This window comes from Heptranchias perlo, unplaced genomic scaffold (genome assembly GCF_035084215.1).
Source record: "Heptranchias perlo isolate sHepPer1 unplaced genomic scaffold, sHepPer1.hap1 HAP1_SCAFFOLD_221, whole genome shotgun sequence".
Classification (NCBI taxonomy): Eukaryota; Metazoa; Chordata; class Chondrichthyes; order Hexanchiformes; family Hexanchidae; genus Heptranchias; species Heptranchias perlo.
This window is the reverse complement of record NW_027139235.1, coordinates 1-21,212: the sequence shown is the minus strand read 5'-3', so window position 1 is coordinate 21,212 and position 21,212 is coordinate 1. Positions and strand designations below refer to the sequence as shown.

Here is a 21,212-nt window from a genome sequence, read left to right as displayed (position 1 = left end):
TACCCGCGTAGGGGCATTCGAGGCACTGTACATGGGGCCTTATAACATCGTGGATAAGGCGAGCCCCATGGTTCATGTACGCCACAATCCACGATGACTGGGGTTGTGAGCCACATGCCACTTTCCTTGTACTCCCTGAAGTTTTAAGGTGGCCTGCATCACCTTCCCCGTGAAATGGACCTGTGGCAGTCCCCATCGGGAGGACATTTCCTTCACTAGGATCCTAGCTGTCGCTAGTGCCGTGAATACGTCCACCAGGACTAAGCAGTACTTGTTACCTGCTTTAGTGGTGGGTAGTGGTCTGATGAAATCAACCTGCAGGGACTGCCATGGTCCCTCTACCCTTCTGGTGTGTCCAATGGGGGCTTTTCTGCGCTGAGGATTGGGCTTGTTAGCCGCGCACACCAAGCAATTCGCACAGAATTCCTCGACTTCCTCCCTGAGATGGGGCCACCACCCCGTCTCCTCTGCCCTTTGCCAGGTAGTTTCCGGCCCTGGGTGTCTCACTCCCGGGACCCCGTGGGCCGACTGGAGGGACTCCTCCTGGTGCTGTGCTGGAACTATCCGACGAGCCCCCTTGAAAAGCATCCCCTCCTTAACCGTGATGTCCCTTGCCCCGGTTCGCCGTTCTCCCTTTTTACAAGGACGGCCTTAAGTACGGGATCCTGCGCTTGGACTTGTGTTAAGTTCGGGGCCAAAGCTACCCCCTGTGTGCCTCCCTTGTCCCGGATTGCTGCTACCGGACCTGCTCTGTACGGATCCCAGAATACTCCTTCCCTGGCCCCCTGGTCTGCCTTTTGGTTGCCCTCCCACTTGGGCTCTGTCTTTGAATGGGCTTTGACCTTATGAATGTAGTAATCTCCCCGAGTGCCCGTGACTTCTAAAATTCTCATCTAGGGACTTCCCATCTGCGGACTTGAGACCGTGCCTGGCCCAAATGGCCCAGTACTCCATGCATGAATTACAGGTGAACATGGAATCCGAGCAGATGGTATACGGGGTGGGGAACTCGTCGGGGTGGGTAACCACGTCCGCCACCGCCGACAGTTCGGTGTGCTGAGCACTCAGGGTGCCGGGGAGTTTAATGGCCTTCACTACCTTAGCTGTGGGGTCATAAATCCCGCACCCAGTGGGACGCTCCCCGTTCACCACCGCACTGGACCCGTCTACGGAGATGTCCCGGCCTGTCGGGTGTATCCCGGCCCGGAATCCCACATCTATGTCCCCACACCCCTTCTACAGTACATGCATGGGCAGTCCCTGGGTAGAGTAAATTCATAGCCAGCTTTGGCTCTCTCAACCCCTGCACTCTCAGATTCACTTGCGCGAGCAATGAAGTCCAGCGAGCAACACGGGCACTGCTCACTGCTCACTGCTCCGTCCTTTATCCTCCCGTCTAACAACATCTGAGTGGGGGTGTGGTGAGTTAGTAAAGTTATCGGGGATGATCCCGTAAAGAGCTGGGAGCACTTTACGGCCCAGTGCGTGGCCAGGTGATGCCTCTCGCAGTTGGAGTATCCCCTTTCTATCTCAGTGAGAACCTTTGAGGAGTAGACCACGGGTCGTAGCTTGCCGTGCCGCGCCTGGAGCAACACCGTGCTCAAGCTATGCTACCTGGCTGCTACCGTTCCTCACTACCGTTGATGGCTCCCAACGCGGGTGCCGTCTGTAAATTCTCCTTGAGGCGGGTGACCACTTCCTGGCAGTTCTGGTCCCACTCCCACCCGACTCCCTTGGGGAGGAGCCGTGGCAGAGGGGCTGCCGTGGCTGCGTAACCCTCTATAAAGTCCCTGCAGTACCCTGTGAGTCCCAGGAAGGATCTGACCCCGGTTATATCCTTGGGGACCGGTAACTCCTGGACTGCCTTTCTTTTTGCCTCATCTATCGCTCGCTCACCAGCTCTTACGGTCAACCCGAGGAATTTGACTTCCTCCCGACCGATGTGGGCTTTCTTTGGGTTCACTTTAAACCCTGTCTCCTGCAACAGCCTCAACAGCTCGTCCAGCAGTGGCCCGTGCTCCTCCCTCTCCCCCCGCGGAGAACAGAAGCAAGTCGTCCACATGCTGGATTAGCCGGTTGGATCGGCTGAAGCCTCTGAGTGCGTCTGCCACACACTGGTGAAATACGGAGGGGCTGTTCTGAAACCCCTGGGGAAGGCATGTCCAGGTGTACTGTTGCCCTTTAAATGTAAAGGGCAAATTTGTACTGGTCTTCCCGTTTAAGGGGAATCGACCAGAACCCACTGGAGATATCCAGCACCGTGAAAGTGGTTGCAGTCGCTGGAATGCTCCCTATGAGGTCAGCAGGCTGGGATATTTTTATTGAGCGCACGATAGTCCACGGTGGCTCTCCACGACTGGTCGGGCTTCTTAACCGGCCAAAGTGATGAGTTTACGTGGGTGGCGATCGGCCTCAACGCCTCCTGTTCTACGAGGGATTTCAGTGCCGTCTCTAAGTCGGCTTCTGCCTCTCTGGGGAAACTGTACTGTTCCTGTGGCCGTGACATGGGGTGCCCTTGCACCCTGACTTCTACCCCTGTCACCCTGCCACAGTCGTGTTTGTGAGTGGCGAATGCGGGGAGGTTGTCCCGCACGTTGGCCTGATATTTGGCTGGGGTATTACAGACCAACTGCTCCAGGTCGTAATTCCCCTTGGGCTTCATAGTACACACATTACCCCTTCCTTCCCTATCTCTTGGGATCACTAGCACCTCCTCGGCTTTATCTGAATCCACTGCCCCCCCATAGGCAGTGATTCCTTAAATCCACAATCACTCTGTTGGCTAACATAAAGTCAGCCCCGAGGACTCCTGACCCTGGCTGTTCCCATTGCACCAGGTGGTCTGGAGGGATCCTAGTTCTATGGCCAGGGGTTTTGAGATTGCCCCAGCCTGCTCATTCCCCTGTGAACCCCACGAGGCTGAATGAGACCCTGCTAGACCAGGGTGAGTTGGTTGGGTTTTTTGAATGGACCACTGTACTGGAAGCCCCCGGTGTCCACCAAATGTTTCCTCTGCACCGTCTCCACCCCCATCCTTACACTGGGCCTGCCCCACTCATCGTACGTGAGCGGACACAGGTACTCGGGCTGGGCGTGTTCTAGTCAGGGTGGGGGGGTGCGTACGAGTGCTGTGGGCGCTTCACTGCTCACGGCAGCGTCTTACTTGCCTTTGTCCTTCCCCATAGCCTTCCGTAGGGCGGCCACCAGAAGCTCGAACGACCCGTCGGTCGTCCCCTCTGCCTCTGTAACACGTGGCTTTTGAGTCGAGGTACGTGTGCTGCACAGAGAGAAGGCCTTCGTGAACCAGATTGATGGGAGGAAGTGGACACTGTACAGCAGCCCCGAGCTAAGGGAAGGGGTGACCGTGTGGCCAATAGTCATGCTCAATTTTTAAAAGCCGCTCTAGGGGAGGGGGAGTGGTGGTGGGGAGGGGAGACGGCAGGTGAACACTGACTTGCCTTGGAGCTGGCCTTCTGAAGCTGCCGAATAGGATTATGTTTGAGGCACACATACCCTCAGCATTCCAAAGCACGGTTATGGTTTCTATACACAAGAAGGGGGAATCCCAGTCAGTCAGAAACCTTCTGAGGAATCTGATGATCTCTTGCTGTTTAAGTGGTTCTTCCGATTGTTACGGAGTGCCTGTCAGATGCTCTGGAGGACAGCAGGGCAATCAGAAAGGGACAGATAGGATTTCACTCCGATGAGGAATGTGTAGGGCAGGTTCTGGCTTTATACGAGATCACAGAACGATGCAGGGCTCAGGGGAAACTCAATGAGGCTTTCATCAGCTTCCAACTGCTAATCAGTCCTCATGGATGTGGGAGTGCTTGGCCAAATCTTGGATTTTATCTGGGACGTATACTCCAAGATCCACCTAAGGGTAGATGAAAGACTCGCTGGACCCATCCCTCTTGAAAGGGGAGTGAGACAAGGTTGTCACCCATCCTATTCACCGTCTTCATTGATGCTGTGCTGGACCACACTGTAATGGGCCAACCGGACAGTGCATTCCATAAGCATGTCTATAAGTATCACAAGGCTGCTGTTTGCAGGTAATACTAGAGATCTGGTGCCCTTCCCTTCACCATCTTGAATAGTGGGCTAATGGTGGGGACCCTCCAAGTGTAACAATGAGGTCTGCATGGCTCGAGAGTGGGTCCTGAGTTAGTGATTGTTAGATACAACGGGCACCTCTGGGACTTTGGAGCTCAGGTGGATACCAGGTTCTGCCTGGACACAGTCCTACATGGCTGCACTGAGAAGGGACAAAAAAAGGGCACTGTGGTCTTTCTTAAGCGACAGCAAAGTCCCAGTGCAGGTTAAGCTCGTGGTATATTAAGGCACGCCCAAACAGTTCTCCATCATGGTGTAGAACTGCCAGGAGTGCAGAGAGAGGCTCCACCCGCTCCACCAGCCACATTGGTGGCAAAAAGAGACGGTGACTGCAAGGGATGGAGGGCAGTGCAGGAATCCTCTGGGAGTGGGGCACTCTCAAACTGGTTTTCAGTGACGACACCTCGGGGGAGTGCAGTCCAGAGCACATCATCGGCACCATGGGGCAAATGACTGCCTGGAGGGGCACAGCGAAGTGTAGGAATGCAGTTGTCATAGGGGATAGTTGTCATAGGTGATAGTTGTCTGGAACAATATGTCGAGGAACCAACTAGGGAACAATCTATTTTAGATCTAGTGTTGTGTAATGAGACAGGGTTAATTAGTAATCTTATAGTTAAGGATCCTCTGGGGCAGAGTGATCATAATATGATAGAATTTCATATTGAGTTTGAGAGTGATGTAGTTAAGTCTGAAACTCGGGTCTTAAATTTAACTAAAGCCAATTACGTAGGTATGAGGGGCGAGTTGGGTATGGTTGATTGGGAAATTAGATTAAAAGATATGACGGTAGATAAACAATGGCGAATATTGCAAGAAATAATTCATAATTCTCAATGAATATACTTTCCCTTGAGGAATAAAAACTCCACAGGAAAAGTGATCTAACTGTGACTAACAAGAGAAGTTAAGGATAGTATTCGATTAAAAAAGAAGCTTACAATGTTGCCAAAAAGAGTAGTAAGTCTGAGGATTGGGAGGGTTTTAGAAATCAGCAAAGGATGACCAAGAAATTGATAAAGAGAGAGAAAATAGAATATGAGAGTAAACTAGCAATAAATATAAAAACCGATTGTAAGAGCTTCTACAAGTAAGTATAAAGGAGGAGATTAGTGAAAGTAAACGTTGGTCCCTTAGAGGCTGAGACTGGAGAAATAATAATGGGGAATCAGGAAATGGCAGAGAAGTTAAACAAATATTTTATATCTGTGTTCACAGTAGAAGACACAAAAAACATGCTGGAAATAGTGGGGAACCAAGGGTCTAATGAGAGGGAGGAACTTAAAGTAATTAAGATTAGTAAAGAAAAAGTTTTAGAAAGGGTTTTAAAAGAGGTGGAGGCAGAGATAGTGGATGTATTGGTTTTGATCTTCCAGGATTCCCTAGATTCTAGAATGGTCCCTGTGGATTGGAAGGTAGCAAATGTCACCCCACTATTCAAGAAAGGAGGGAGAGAGAAAACAGGGAACTACAGGCCAGTTAGCCTGACATCAGTAGTAGGGGAAATGCTAGACTCTATTATTAAGGACATAATGACAGGGCACTTAGAAAATCATCATATGATTAGGCAGAGTCAACATGGTTTTATGAAGGGGAAATTGTGTTTGACAAATCTATCAGAGTTTTTTGAGGGTGTAACTAGCAGGGTAGATAAAGGGGAACCAGTGGATGTAGTATATTTGGATTTTCAAAAGGCATTTGATAAGGAGCCACACAAGAGGTGGTTACACAAGATTAGGGCTTATGGGGTTGGGCATAGATTGGTTAACGGACAGAAAACAGAGAGTAGAGATAAATGGGTCATTTTCAGGTTGGCAGGCTGTAACTAGTGGGGTGCCGCAAGGATCAGTGCTTGGGCCTCAGCTATTTACAGTACATATCAATGATTTAGATGAAGGGACCAAGTGTAATGTATCCAAGTTTGCTGACGATACAAAGCACGTGGGTAACCCGCCCAATAAAATCTGTCCGTTCCCCACGCAATAGTGGGTAAATTGGAACCACTCAATGTGGCTTCCAGGTTTGCCGTCGGAAAGCTGCGCAGTGGGCGGACTGCGCACCCACATCACAGGCTGTCAGCTGGAGGAGCTCTGTTTAAAGGGGCAGTCCTCCAATGGCTGCTCCTGGAGCAAACACCCACTCACCACAATGGAGCAGCACGGGGGAAAGGCTGCTCCTAGATTTAGTGATGCCTCACTCCAGGTGCTGCTGGATGGGGTGAGGAGGAGGAGGGATATCTTCTACCTGCGGACGGGAGGAAGTGGCCTGCCTCTGACAACAAGAAGGCCTGGCTCGAGGTGGCAGAGGAGGTCACCAGCAGCAGCAACGTCTCCCACACCTGGATCCAGTGCAGGAAGCGCTTCAATGACCGAACTAGGTCAGTCAAAGTGAGTACACTTACTCATTCTCCTACACTCCGTCTTCCACATCACCGCCCCCACCCCACAACTCATTCTACACTGCCAACGCTACTCTATCACATCACTCCTCACACCCACTCAAGGCTCATCCTCAACTTACCTGCACTTCCTCATCACTTCCTCACCTCCCCAGTACTCATCCCACCACTACCACTCAACCCAATCCTCATACAATGTCATGGCTCTGTCTCATACTCACCCTCTGATGCATCTCTTTCATGGTCAGCCGCACCCAAACCAATGCATTCATCGGTTGGCCACGTCACCATCACCCTCACTCACTCACACGTCTACTTTCTCCCCTTATAGGAAAAGAGAGCCCAGAATGGACGGGAGAAGGCGAGGACCAGAGGGGTCCGCAACGGATAGTCGTCCTCACAGACGCGGAGCAGGAGGCGCTGGAGCTGAGCCGCACCTCGAGTGCCTGTCCGTCGGGGAGGCCGAGACTGGCACCCGACAAACGTCTGGTGACACAACTTTAACATTCAGCACACACAGTATGAACCGATGTTAACATGCCTCACCATCTTCAGCACCTCAGTATGCTCATCGCAACATGACACATCTGTGATCATGCTTAATATTGCCTTCTGTTCTCTTACAGGACCTTCAGCGATCGCTGTGACGGCGGAGGACGATTCCTCAGAGGACCTGCCGGCCTCTGAGGGTGCACTGTCACATCTGAGCGAGCCATCCACCAACGCAGATACACACACCTCGGTGGGTCCACAGTTAGTTGGGGTCACACATGGTGAGTTACCACACATGTGAGCACGAACAGACACTATTGGCAGGGGCAGCTGTGGAGAGTCCCGTCGGTGGGAGCACTCCTCTCCAGGCTCTGCTCAGTTGGACACAGATGCTGAACCCTGGGGGCCATCCTTTAAAAGGAGAATGATCGAGGGGCAGCAGCACATTTGCGAGGTGCTGGAACAGGTGCCACGCGCACTCTCCACAATCGCGCAGAGCATGGAGGAGTCCAACTCCTGCATCAGTGGAATGGTGGCACAGGTACAGGAGGGAATCTCTGAGATACTGTCACAGGTTAGTGCAGGAATGTCTGCGATGGAGGGAAGGCTAACCTCCATGGAGCTTCAAGCATGGCTCACAAATAAGTCCATTCAGGCCCTGACAACGGCCATTCGGACTCAGGGTGAACAACATTCTGCCGCCTTAAACAGGCAGGCAGATACTCTAGCACTGGCCATACAAGGCTTCACACATGTCAGCCAGCAGAGTGGTGGAGTGGTGTGGGCCTGGCCTAGGGGAGGGATGATGGCGAGAGGGTACATGGAAGTGGGGAGGCCACTGGAAGCATCCCCATGTCTCACCCATTGCCTCCTCTCTCAACCAGTACCCGCAATGCTGCCTCCTCTCCAGGTGGCCGAGTCTGCCCCTGCACAGGTGCAGGTGGAGCAGTCTTTGGAGGGGTCCTCACAGGCACCAAAACCCAGAAGGCGTAGGCCCAAAGCATCTAATCGGTCAGGGCATGAACAAGAGCAACCTGCCACTACCTCTACTGCAGCCACAAGGGAAACACCTCGTAGAAGTAGTCGGAAGCGAAAGGCGAAGGATTTGTGATCACGAAGGGGATGCACAAGGGTGTTTGACGGTTGGTCATGTTTTTTATTTATATTTGCTTTTTGTTAAACTCACATTAAATACTATTATTGTCACCACTACTGCCACGTCTTGGCCATTCTTGAGTGGCTTCTGTAATAAGTCCCTTTCAAGAGGTTCACCATGAATGCCCACACTTGATGCCACCCATTGGGTCACTCTACAGTGGGTGTATGTGTAGTTGCGGGTCTTTTTTGTGCAGGGTAGTGGGGGCTGCTGGTTTGGGCGCTGCTCTGTCCAGGTGGTGAGGACTGGACTCTTCACACTGATGTTAGGAGAACCGTTCACATATCAGTGACTCCCTGGCCTCACGAGCAGCCAGTTGAGCCGCTGTTCTGAACCATGGGCTGCTCCTCCTCCTCCGCCTCCTCCTCCTCCTCCTCCTCCTCAATGTGGGTGACAGATGTGGATGGGGCCTCCTCCAGCAGCACCCCTCTCTGTTGTGCCATGTTGTGCAGGGCACAACACACGACTATAATGCGTCCCACTCTGTCTGGTATGTATTGAAGCTCTCCCCCAGAATGATCAAGGCGCCTGAAGCGCATCTTGAGCAGCCCTATAGCGTGCTCAATTGTAGACCTGGTCGCGATGTGGCTGTCGTTATATCGACGCTGTTGCTCAGTGGTGGGGTTTCTCAGAGGTGTCATGAGCCACGTGTGCAGGGGGTATCCCTTGTCCCCGAGGAGCAAGTCCTTACGGGTGTTCGGACTGTGGAAGAGGGACGGGATGTTGGATTCCCGGAGGATGAAGGAATCGAGGCAGCTGCCAGGGTATCTGGCGCACACGTGGAGGAATCTCTTGCGGTGGTTACAGATGAGCTGAGTGTTGGAGTGATAGCCCTTCCTGTTGATGAACAGTCCTGGCGCGTGTGGAGGTGCTCGTATTGCTATATGGATGCAATCGATTACACCCTGCACCCGTGGGAAGCCAGCCACAGCGTGGAATCCCACTGCCCTCTCCGTCTGGCTGAGGTCGTCCATGGGGAAGTTGATATAGTGCAAGGCCCTGCGAAACAAGCCGTCGGTGACCTGCCTCATGCACTTGTGTACAGACAACTGAGAGAGCCCAGCGATGTCCCCGGTGGCATCCTGGAATGATCCGGAGGCGAAGAAGTTGAGGGCAGTGGTGACTTTGACAGTGACAAGTAAGGAGATGCTGCTCGGCCCAGCCGGGAACAGTTCGGTATGAAGGAGGCTGCAGGTGTCTGCGACTACCTGGCGACTGAGTCTGAGCCTCCGTACTTCCCAGTGACTTCCCATTGAAGTCAATGGGAATCAGGGGAAAAACTCTCCAGTGGCTGCAGTCATACCTAGCACAAAGGAAGATGGTAGTGGTTGTTGGAGGCCAATCATCTCAGCCCCAGGACATTGCTGCAGGAGTTCCTCAGGGCAGTGTCCTAGGCCCAACCATCTTCAGCTGCTTCATCAATGACCTTCCCTCCATCATAAAGTCAGAAATGGGGATGTTCACTGATGATTGCACAGCGTTCAGTTCCATTTGCAACCCCTCAGATAATGAAGCAGTCCGAGCCCGCATGCAGCAAGACCTGGACAACATCCAACATACAAGAAACATTTGCGTCAGACAAGTGCCAGGCAATGACCATCTCCAACAAGAAAGAATCTAACCACTCCCCTTGACATTCAACGGTATTACCATCGCCGAATCCCCCACCATCAACATCCTGGGGGTCACCATTGACCAGAAACTTAACTGGACCAGCCATATAAATACTGTGGCTACAAGAGCAGGTCAGAGGCTGGGTATTCTGCGGCGAGTGACTCACCTCCTGACTCCCCAAAGCCTTTCCACCATCTACAAGGCACAAGTCAGGAATGTGATGGAATACTCTCCACTTGCCTGGATGAGTGCAACTCCAACACTCAAGAAACTCGACACCATCCAGGACAAAGCAGCCCATCCACCACCCTAATCATTCACTCCCTTCACCACCAGTGCACTGTGGCTGCAGTGTGTACCATCCACAGGATGCACTGCAGCAACTCACCAAGGCTTCTTCAACAGCACCTCCCAAACCCATGACCTCTACCACCTAGAAGGACAAGGGCAGCAGGTACATGGGAACAACACCACCTGCACGTTCCCCTCCAAGTCACACACCATCCCGACTTGGAAATATATCGCCGTTCCTTCATCGTCGCTGGGTCAAAATCCTGGAACTTCCTACCTAACAGCACTGTGGGAGAACCTTCACCACACGGACTGCAGCGGTTCAAGAAGGCGGCTCACCACCACCTTCTCAAGGGGCAATTAGGGATGGGCAATAAATGCCGGCCTTACCAGTGACGCCTACATCCCACAAACAAATAAAAATAAATGCTGCTCCTCAGAGAGGTCCAGGAAGCTGAGCCTCGGTCTGTAGACCCTGTGGCGAGGGTAATGCCTCCTGTGATGTCGCTCTCTCTGTTGTTACCCTCTGTGCTCTTGTGCACGCACTTGTGGCGCAGCAGTGTGTTGTGGAGCTCCATGTGGCGGAGGTGGACGCCGTGCCTGACGAGGCTGGTGATATTGCTCGTCCTCGGATGAAGTGGTGAATGCAGCTATGGCGCCCCCCGCCACCCCCCCCATCCTTCAGGGGGTCTGCAAAGTAGGTAAATATGTTTGCACAGCAGAGTTTTGGGTAGAAAGTAAGAATTTTGAGTGAAAACATAAAGGTGTTGCAGCCAAAACTTTGTCTGAAGTGACAGAGTGCCCTGCTGCAATAAATGAGGTTTTCCCCCCATCTGTCAAATAATCATTTGCATCTCCCACTGGCTGCTGGCTGAAACACGTCTGTTGCATAAGGGAGTGTTTCCCACAGCGCGGGAAACACGCTGAGGATCCTTCACAATTGCACCCCTGCCAAAATGTCGAGTCAATCAAAAAGTTCAAGTACTTGAACTATCTGACAAACTATGCAAATTATCATCCCGCCGGCTTTAATTGCCGGTGGGACTACCGCATTTCAGAGACGCACACCCGGACGCATCACTGGGGAACCCAGAGGTCAGTGGGTTGGAGCCGGGCTTTGAACCCGCTCCGGATTTTAGCGATTTTCAGAGCCCCCCGCCCCCAATGCCCCCGGTCCTTCATCCGAAAATCAGCCCCAAAGGGTCTGCAAAGGGATATAGACAGGTTAAGTGAGTGGGCAAGAAGGTGGCAGATGGAGTATAATGTGGGGAAATGTGAAATTGTCCAGTTTGGTAGGAAGAATAGAAAAGCAGAATATTTTTTAAAAGATGAGAAACTATGAAATGTTGGTATTCAGAGGGATTTCTGTGTCCTTGTACACAAATCACTGAAAGTTAACATATAGGTACAGCAAGTAATTAGGAAGGTAAATGGTATGTTGGCCTTTATTGCAAGGAGGTTGAAGTATAAAAGTAAAGAGGACTTGCTGCAATTATAAAGGGCTCTGGTGAGACCCCACCTGGAGTACTGTGTACAGTTTTGGTCTCCTTATCTAAGGAAGGATATACTTGCCTTACAGGGGGTGCAACAAAGGTTCACTAGATTAATGCCTGGGATGAGAGGGTTGTCCTATGAGGAGAGATTGAGTAGAATGGGCCTATACTCTCTGGAGTTTAGAAGAATGAGAGATGATCTCATTGAAACATAAAAGATTCTGAGAGGGCTTGACAGGGTAGATGCTGAGAGGCTGCTTCTGGAGAGTCTAGAACTAGGGGTCATAGTCTAAAGACAAGAGGTCGGCCATTTAGGACTGAGATTAGGAAAAATTTCTTCACTCAGAGGGTTGTGAATCTTTGGAATTCTCTATCCCTGTAGCCCTTTTTTCCTTTCAAGTACTTATCCAGTTCACTTTTGAAGGCCACGATTGAATCTGCCTCCACCACCCCCTCGGGCAATGCATTCCGGATCATAACTGCTCACTAAAGTCCCCCATACCTGGAATCATTCTAGTAAATCTCTTCTGTCCCCTCTCCAAGGCATTCACATCTTTCCTAAAGTGCAGTGCCCAGAACCAGTCCAGTTGTGGCTGAACCAGTGTTTTATAAAGGTTGAACATGATTTTCTTGCTTTTGTACTCTATGCTTCTATTTATAAAGCCCAGGATTCCATATGCTTTTTTTAAAAACTGCTTTCGCAACCTGCCCTGACACCTTCAACGATTGTGTACATAAACCCCCAGATCTCTCTGTTCCTGTACCCCTTTTAGAGTTGTGCCCTCTAGTTTATATTGCCTCTCCTCGTTCTTCCTACCAAAATGTATCACTTTGCATTTTTCTGCATTAATTTCATCTGCCACGTGTCCGCCCATTCCACCAGCCTGTCTATATCCTCTTGAAATCTATCTCTATCCTCCTCACTGTTCACTACACTTCCATCTGCAAATTTTGAAGTTGTATCCTGTACACCCAAGTCATTAATATATATCAAGAAAAGCAGTGGTCCCAGCACTGACCCTGGGGAACACCACTGTACACCTCCCTCCAGTCCGAAAAACAACCGTTCACCACTACTCTCTGTTTCCTGTCACTTAGCCAATTCTGTATCCATGCTGCTACTGCCCCCTTATTCCATGGGCTTCAATCTTGACGACAAGCCTGTTATGCGGCACTTTATCAAACGCCTTTTGAAAGTCCATTTACACCACATCAACTGTATTGCCCTCATCAACCCTCGCTGTTACCTCAACTATTCTTTAATCTAGTGCTATTTTCTTCTTCCCATCCTCTGTGCACCTTGTTTCTCCTCCATAATGCTTCATCCTGGTGCCCCCCACCCCCCACACCAAACAAGAGGAGGAATGGGCAATAATATTCTTGGCGACAATGTATTCAGCTCCTGCTCCTATTTCTTCTGTTCTTCTGTTCTTCTGGGATTCGATAGTCAGGGGGACAGACAGGCGTTTCTGCAACCATCGACATGAGTCCCGCATGGTGTGTTGCCTCCCTGGTGCCAGGGTAAAGGACATCACTGAACGGGTTAAGATCGGGGAGAAGGGGAACAGCCAGAAGTCATGGTCCATGTTGGAACCAATGATATAGGTAGGAAAGGGGTCGAGGTCCTGCAGTCAGAGTTTCAGGAGCTAGGGGAGGAAGTTAAAAAGCAGGACCTCAAAGGTAATAATCTCTGGATTATTCCCAGTGCCTCGCGCTAGTGAGTATTGGAATATAGGATAAGACAGGTTAATGCGTGGCTGGAGAAATGGTGCAGGAGGGAGGGCTTCAGATACCTGGGGTATTGGGAGCAGTCCTGGGGAAGGAGGGATCTGTTCAGGATGGACAGGTTGCACCTCAACAGAGCTGGGACCAATGTCCTCGCGGGGAGGTTAACTAGTGCTGTGGGGGAGGGTTTAAACTAATTTGGCAGGGGGATGGGCACCAGGATGAAGCATCAGAGAAGAGAAACAAGGTGCACAGAGGATTGGGAGAGACAAATAGAACTAGAGTAAAGAATAGTTGAGAAATAGGAGAGATCAGACAGGGGAAAATGCAAAGCAGACTAAGATGGGTTTGGAGTGCATGTCTATAAATGTACAAGCGTGGTAAATAAGGTCGGTGAACTGCAGGCTCGAGTAGCCACATGGGATTATGATATAGTGGTAATAACGGAGACCTGGCTCAAACAAAGGGAGGATTGGGCACTTAATATTCCTGGTATTCAGGAAGATAGGGAAGGATAAAAAGGAGGTGGGGTTGGCCGTATTGATCGAGTATACTGTTACAGAACTGGAAAGGGATGATGTACTTGAGGGGTCAAAGACAAAATCTATTTGGCTAGAATTATAGGTCATCAAATAGTGGGAAGGAGATAGAGAAGCAAATTTGCAAGCAAATTACAGAAAGATGCAAGAACTTTAGAGTTGTGATAATGGGGGACTTCAATTATCCTAATATGGACTGGGAAAATAACAGTGTAAAGGGCAAAGAGGGGGAGGATTTCCTGAAATGTGCACTAGAGAACTTTCTTGATCAGTATGTTTCCAGCCCAATGAGGAAGGAAGCAGTGCTGGATCTAGTTCTGGGGAATGAAGTGGGGTGAGTATAGCATATTTCAGTGGGGGAGCATTTGGGAAACAGTGATCACAATATCATGAGGTTTAGAGTAGTTATGGAAAAGGACAAGGAAAAATCAAATGTGAAAATACTGGAGGAGGACTAATTTCAGTGAGTTGAACAGGGATCTTGCCCAGGTGGATTGGAATCAAAGATTGGCAAGTAAAACAGTAATTGAACAATGGGAGGCCCTCAAGGAGGAGATGGTTCGGGTACAGAGTAGACACATTCTCATGAGGGGGAAAGGAAGGGCATCCAAAGCTAGAGCTCCCTGGATGACTAAAGATATAGAGAGTAAAGTGAAACAGAAATAGGAGGCTGATGATAAATGTTCGGATAATAATACAGTAGAGAACCAAGTTGAATATAGAAAGTACAGGGGAGATCTAAAAAAGGAAATAAGAGGGGCACAGAGAGAGTATGAGAATAGATTAGTGAGTGACATAAAAGGGAACCCAAAAGTCTTTTTATAAACATATAAATAGTAAAAGGGGAGTCAAAGGAGAGGGTGGGGCCGATTAGGGATAAAAAAGATGATCTTGTGGAGGCAGGGGGAATGGCTGAGGTAATAAATGAATAATTCACATCGGTCTTCAATGGAGGAGAGGGTTCTGCCAATGTCACAGTAAAGGAGGAGGTCGTAGTGATATTGGAGAGGATAAAAATAGATAGAGGAGGGACATAAAAGATTGGCAGTTCTCAAAGTAGAAAAGTCACCCGGTCCGGATGGGATGCATCCTCGGTTACTGAGGGAAGTAAGGGTGGGAATTGCAGAGGCTCTGGTCACAATCTTCCAATCCTCCCCGGATTTGGGACTGTGCCGGAGGACTGGAGGATTGTAAATGTTACACCCCTGTTCAAAAAAGGGGAGAGGGATAAACCCGGCAATTACAGGCCAGGCAGCCTAATGTCGGTGATGGGGAAACTTTTAGAGACAATAATCCGGGACAAAATTAATTGGCACTTGGAAAAGTGTGGGCTAATAAATAAAAGTCAGCACGGGTTTGTTAAAGGAAAATCGTGTTTGACTAACTTGATTGAGTTCTTTGATGAAGTAACGGAGAGGGTTGATGAGGGTAGTGTGGTTGTTGTGTGTGTGGACTTTCAAAAGGCATTTGATAAAGTGCCACGTAATAGACCTGTTAGTAAAATTAAAACCCATGGGATTAAAGGGACAGTGTCAGTGTGGATATGAAATTGTCCAGGGGACAGAAAACAGAGAGTTGTGGTGAACGGTTGTTTTTCAGTCTGGAGGGAAGTATACAGTGGTGTCCCCCAGGGGTCAGTATTAGGATCACTGCTCTTGTTGATATGTATTAATGACCTGGACTCGAGTATACAGGGTATAATTTCAAAGTTTGCAGTTGACACGAAACTCGGAAATGTAAAGAGCGAGAAGGATAAGAACATAAGAACATAAGAAATAGGAGCAGGAGTAGGCCAATTGGCCCCTCGAGCCTGCTCCGCCATTTAATAAGATCATGGCTGATCTGATCCTAACCTCAAATCTAAATTCATGTCCAATTTCCTGCCCGCTCCCCATAACCCCTAATTCCCTTTACTTCTAGGAAACTGTCGATTTCTGTTTTAAATTTATTTAATGATGTAACTTCCACAGCTTCCTGGGGCAGCAAATTTCACAGACCTACCACCCTCTGAGTGAAGAAGTTTCTCCTCATCTCAGTTTTGAAGGAGCAGCCCCTTATTCTAAGATTATGCCCCCTCGTTCTAGTTTCACCGATCCTTGGGAACATCCTTACCGCATCCACCTGATCAAGCCCCTTCACAATCTTAGATGTTTCAATAAGATCGCCTCTCATTCTTCTGAACTCCAATGAGTAGAGTCCCAATCTACTCAACCTCTCCTCATATGTCCGCCCCCTCATCCCCGGGATTAACCGAGTGAACCTTCTTTGTACTGCCTCGAGAGCAAGTATGTCTTTTCTTAAGTACGGAGACCAAAACTGTATGCAGTATTCCAGGTGCGGTCTCACCAATACCTTATATAACTGCAGCAATACCTCCCTGTTTTTATATTCTATCCCCCTAGCAATAAAAGCCAACATTCCGTTGGCCTTCTTGATCACCTGCTGCACCTGCATACCAACTTTTTGATTTTCTTGCACTAGGACCCCCAGATCCCTTTGTACTGCAGTACTTTCCAGTTTCTCGCCATTAAGATAATAACTTGCTCTCCGATTTTTCCTGCCAAAGTGCATAACCTCACATTTTCCAATATTGTATTGCATCTGCCAAATCTCCGCCCACTCACCCACCTAGTAACAGATTTCAGGACATAGACAGACTGGTGAAATGGGCAGACACATGGCAGATGAAATTTAATGCTGAGAGGTGTGAAGTGATACATTTTGGTAGGAAGAATGAGGAGAGGCAAAATAAACTAAATGGTACAATTTTAAAGGGGGTGCAAGGCAGCAGCGGTGGAGGGTCTGAGTGGAGGGTCTGAGCGGAGGGACTGAGCGGAGGGACTGAGCGGAGGGTCCGAATGGAGGAACTGAGCGGAGGGACCGAGTGGAGGGTCTGAGCGGAGGGACCGAGTGGAGGGTCTGAGTGAAGGGACTGAGCGGAGGGACTGAGCGGAGGGTCTGAGAGGAGGGACTGAGCATAGGGTCCGAGTGGAGGGACTGAGCGGAGGGACTGAGCGGAGGGACCGAGTGGAGGGTCTGAGTGAAGGGACTGAGCGGAGGGACTGAGCGGAGGGTCTGAGAGGAGGGACTGAGCGTAGGGTCCGAGTGGAGGGACTGAGCGGAGAGTCTGAGCGGAGAGACTGAGCGGAGGGACCGAGTGGAGGGTCTGAGTGAAGGGACTGAGCGGAGGGACTGAGCGGAGGGTCTGAGAGGAGGGACTGAGCGTAGGGTCCGAGTGGAGGGACTGAGCGGAGAGTCTGAGCGGAGGGACTGAGCGGAGGGACCGAGTGGAGGGTCTGAGCGGAGGGACTGAGCGGAGGGTCTGAGAGGAGGGACTGAGCGTAGGGTCCGAGTGGAGGGACTGAGCGGAGGGACTGAGCGGAGGGACTGAGCGGAGGGTCTGAGAGGAGGGACTGAGCGGAGGGTCCGAGCGGAGAGACCGAGCGGAGGGTCCGAGCGGAGGGTCCGAGCGGAGGGACCGAGCGGAGGGTCCGAGCGGAGGGTCCGAGCGGAGGGACCGAGCGGAGGGTCCGAGCGGAGGGACCGAGCGGAGAGACGGAGCGGAGGGACAGAGTGAAGGGTCTGAGCAGAGGGTCCGAGAGGGGGGACGGAGTGAAGGGTCCGAGCGAGGGTCCGAGCGGAGGGTCCGAGCGGAGGGTCCGAGCGGAGGGTCCGAGATCAAAAACAACAACAACAAAAAATCAAGGAGTGGCATCGCAGGACAGCAGGTGATTGGTTGGTGAGTATGACAGGTTTCTTCGCTCTCTGAGCTGGGGCAGTGGTTTAACCTAAGAACTGGGAAACTTTAACTTGCTATTACTTTTTAAAAATAATAACTTGAACTAGATAAACTAATCAGTTAATAAAACTTAAAAAATAAATGATTGAATGAAGATTTTAAGTAACTAAGTAAACAAACCAAGGTTAGATCGAGATGGCAGGGCAGGTGGTGTGTCGTAACTGCAGCGTGTGGGAGTTTGTGGAGGGCAGCGTGATCTCAGGCAACCATATCGACAGTGTCTGCAACTCAAGAAACTTCAGCTCAGAGTTGTTGAGGTGGAGTCCGGGAAGCTGCAGACATTGCGATGCATCAGGGAGGGAGAGAGCTCTCTGGACTCTTTGACCCAGTGGTTTAGATTTGGTCAGTGGTCAGGGACAGGAGGGTGTGACTGCGAGTCAGGCAGGTATGGGGACGCAGGATGCAGTGATGGAGGAGCCTCGGTCCTTGACCTTGTCCAACAGGTACGAGGTACTTGCTACCTGTATAGATGAGAACAAGCACTGCAGGGAGGGTGGGCAAACTGACCACGGCACTGTGGTGCAGGGAGCCATTCAAGTGGGGGGAGTAAAAAGGAATGTGGTAGTGTTAGGGGCTAGTATTGTCAGGGGGGATAGAGACTGTTCTCTGCAGCCGCGAGCATGAGTCCCGAAGGCTGTGTTGTCTGCCCAGTGACAGGGTTAAGGACATCTCCTCACGGCTGGAAAAGAAGTTGGAGGGGGAGAGTCCAGTTGTCGTGGTCCACGTCGGAGCCAACGTCATCGGTAGAACTAAGAATGAGGTTCTGATCAGGGAGTTTGAGTCTAAATTAATAAGCAGAACCTCAAAGATAATAATCTCTGGATTACTACCTGAGCCAAACGCAAATTGGCACAGGGTCAAACAGAGAAAATTAAAAGCATGGCTCAAAGAGTGGTGTGGGAGACAGGGAATTTGATTCATGGGGCACTGGCACCGTCTCTAAGGCAAGTATATCCTTCCTTAGATAAGGAGAACAAACTGTACACAGTACTCCAGGTGAGGTCTCACCAAAGCCCTGTACAATTGTAGTAAGACTTCCTTACTCTTGCACTCCAACCCTCTTGCAATAAAGGCCAACATACCATTTGCCTTCCTCATTGCCTGCTGTACCTTCATGCTAACTTTTTGTGTTTCTTGAACAAATCTCTCTGAACACCAACATTTAATAGTTTCTCACCATTTAAAAAATATTATGTTTTTCTATTCTTCCTACCAAAGTGAATAACCTCACATTTCCCTACATTATACTCCATCTGCCACCTTCTTGCCCACTCACTTAACCTGTCTATATCATAGAATCATAGAAGTTACAACATGGAAACAGGCCCTTCGGCCCAACATGTCCATGTCGCCCAGTTTATACCACTAAGCTAGTCCCAATTGCCTGCACTTGGCCCGTATCCCTCTATACCCATCTTACCCATGTAACTGTCCAAATGCTTTTTAAAAGACAAAATTGTACCCGCCTCTACTACTGCCTCTGGCAGCTCGTTCCAGACACTCACCACCCTTTGAGTGAAAAAATTGCCCCTCTGGTCCCTTTTGTATCTCTCCCCTCTCACCTTAAATCTAGCAGACTTTTTGTGTCCTCCTCACAGTTTACTTTCCCACCTAGCTTTTGTATCGTCAGCAAGCTTGGATACATTACACTTGGTCCCTTCATCTAAGTCATTAATATAGATTGTAAATAGCTGAGGCCCAAGCACTGATCCCTGCGGCACCCCACTAGTTACAGCCTGCCAACCTGAAAATGACCCATTTATCCCTATTCTCTGTTTTCTGTCTGTTAATGAATCCTCTATCCATGCAAATATGTTACCCCAGCCCCATGAGCCCTTATCTTGCATAACAACCTATTATGTGGCACCTTATCGAATGCCTTTGGAAAATCCATACATACTACATCTACTGATTCCCCATTATCGACCCTGCTAGTTACATCTTCAAAAAACTCTAATAAATTTGTCAAACACGATTTCCCTTTCATAAAACCGTGTTGTCTCTGCCTAATCATATTATGATTTTCTAAGTGCCCTGTTACCACTTCCTTAATAGGCCTTACTAGATGTCAAGGCCTTAGAGAAGGTGCAAAGGAGATTTATGAGAATGGTTCCAGGGATAAAAGACTTCAGTTATGTGGATAGACTGGAGAAACTGGGGTTATTCTCCTTGGAGCAGAGAAGGTTAAGGGGAGATTTATTAGAGTTGTTCAAAATCATGAAGGCTTTTGTTAGAGTAAATAAGGAGAAACTGTTTCCAGTGGCAGAAGGGTCGGTAACCAGAGGACACAGGTTTAAGATAATTGGCAAAAGAGCCAGAGGCGACATGAGGAAATCATTTTTTGCGCAGCAAGTCGTTACGATCTGGAATGCGCTGCCTGAGAGGGCGGTGGAAGCAGATTCAATAATAACTTTCAAAAGGAAATTGGATAAATACCCGAAAAGGAGAAATGTACAGGGCTATGGGGAAAGAGTGGGGGAATGGGACTAATTGGATAGCTCTTTCAAAGAGCCGGCACAGGCACGACGGGCCGAATGGCCGCTTTCTGTGCTGTAAGATTCTATGATTCCAACCTACACGGGCCGTTCACCGATTACGGTGGAGGGGGAGCCAGCCTGATGGTGGGCATGCCTCGTTGCAAGGCTCTTCAACTCAGGGGCAGCAGTTGGTGATGAGCGAATGCGGTACACGGCATTGGAGTGGGGGCACCATCCGAGCGCCCCATCCCAGCAGGTTCTTCCACCGTGCGGAGGGCAGGGTTTCCACGGTGTAGCTGAGGAGCAGATCGTCAGCCCCCACCACCCCCCCCCCCGGGATGGCGATGGGTGTGGGGGTGGCAGCTCCTGGACCAGAGTCTGGGCGTGAGCCCACGCGCTCATCCGTCCAGGGCTTGGACCACGACCGGGTCGCAGGGGGTGGCCCAAATGGCGGAGCCACTCATCCCTTGGCTCCAGGCCGGGGTCAGTGCACTCAGACATTAAATGGCGGGTTGTCCCATCCCCGGTACCTACTGTGAGCCCAGGCTCAAATCTCGGGCTTTAACCCTCCGTGCTTCGAGTCTTCTCCCTCCCATCTCCAGATGTGGGGAAACCCGCCAAACCAGCTCCGCCCGGTTGCTAGGGGCGGCGGTTTTCTCGCTCCGCCCGGTTGCTAAGGGCGGCGGTTTTCTCGCTCCGCCCGGTTGCGAGGGGCGGCGGTTTTCTCGCTCCGCCCGGTTGCTAGGGGCGGCGGTTTTCTCGCTCCGCCCGGTTGCGAGGGGCGGCGGTTTTCTCGCTCCGCCCGGTTGCTAGGGGCGGCGGTTTTCTCGCTCCGCCCGGTTGCTAGGGGCGGCGGTTTTCTCGCTCCGCCCGGTTGCTAGGGGCGGCGGTTTAAGGTTCCCCCGACTCCTCCCCCCCAGTTCCGGGATCTCCGCTGTGGGAGACGATGGCGGCCCGCTGTGACGGCCCGGGCCCGGGCTCCCGCGCTCTGCTGTGCGCTGGGATCGCACTCGCGCTCCTGAGAGAGGCGGGAGGAAGAAAACTGAGATTCGTCAACCTGGTGAGTGAGAAATAGAGAGAGGGAGAGAGAGAGAGAGAGAGATAGATAGATA

At 50.6% G+C, this 21,212-nt stretch overlaps 1 protein-coding gene across 1 annotated transcript; it reads right to left on the bottom strand.

Annotated features, from left to right (window-relative positions):
* Positions 1-1,621: 1,621 nt before the first annotated feature.
* On the bottom strand, positions 1,622-2,062 carry LOC137310118 (uncharacterized). Its single transcript, XM_067978089.1, has one exon. The coding sequence runs from the start codon at positions 2,060-2,062 to the stop codon at positions 1,622-1,624; it is 441 nt and encodes a 146-aa protein (XP_067834190.1).
* Positions 2,063-21,212: the final 19,150 nt, after the last annotated feature.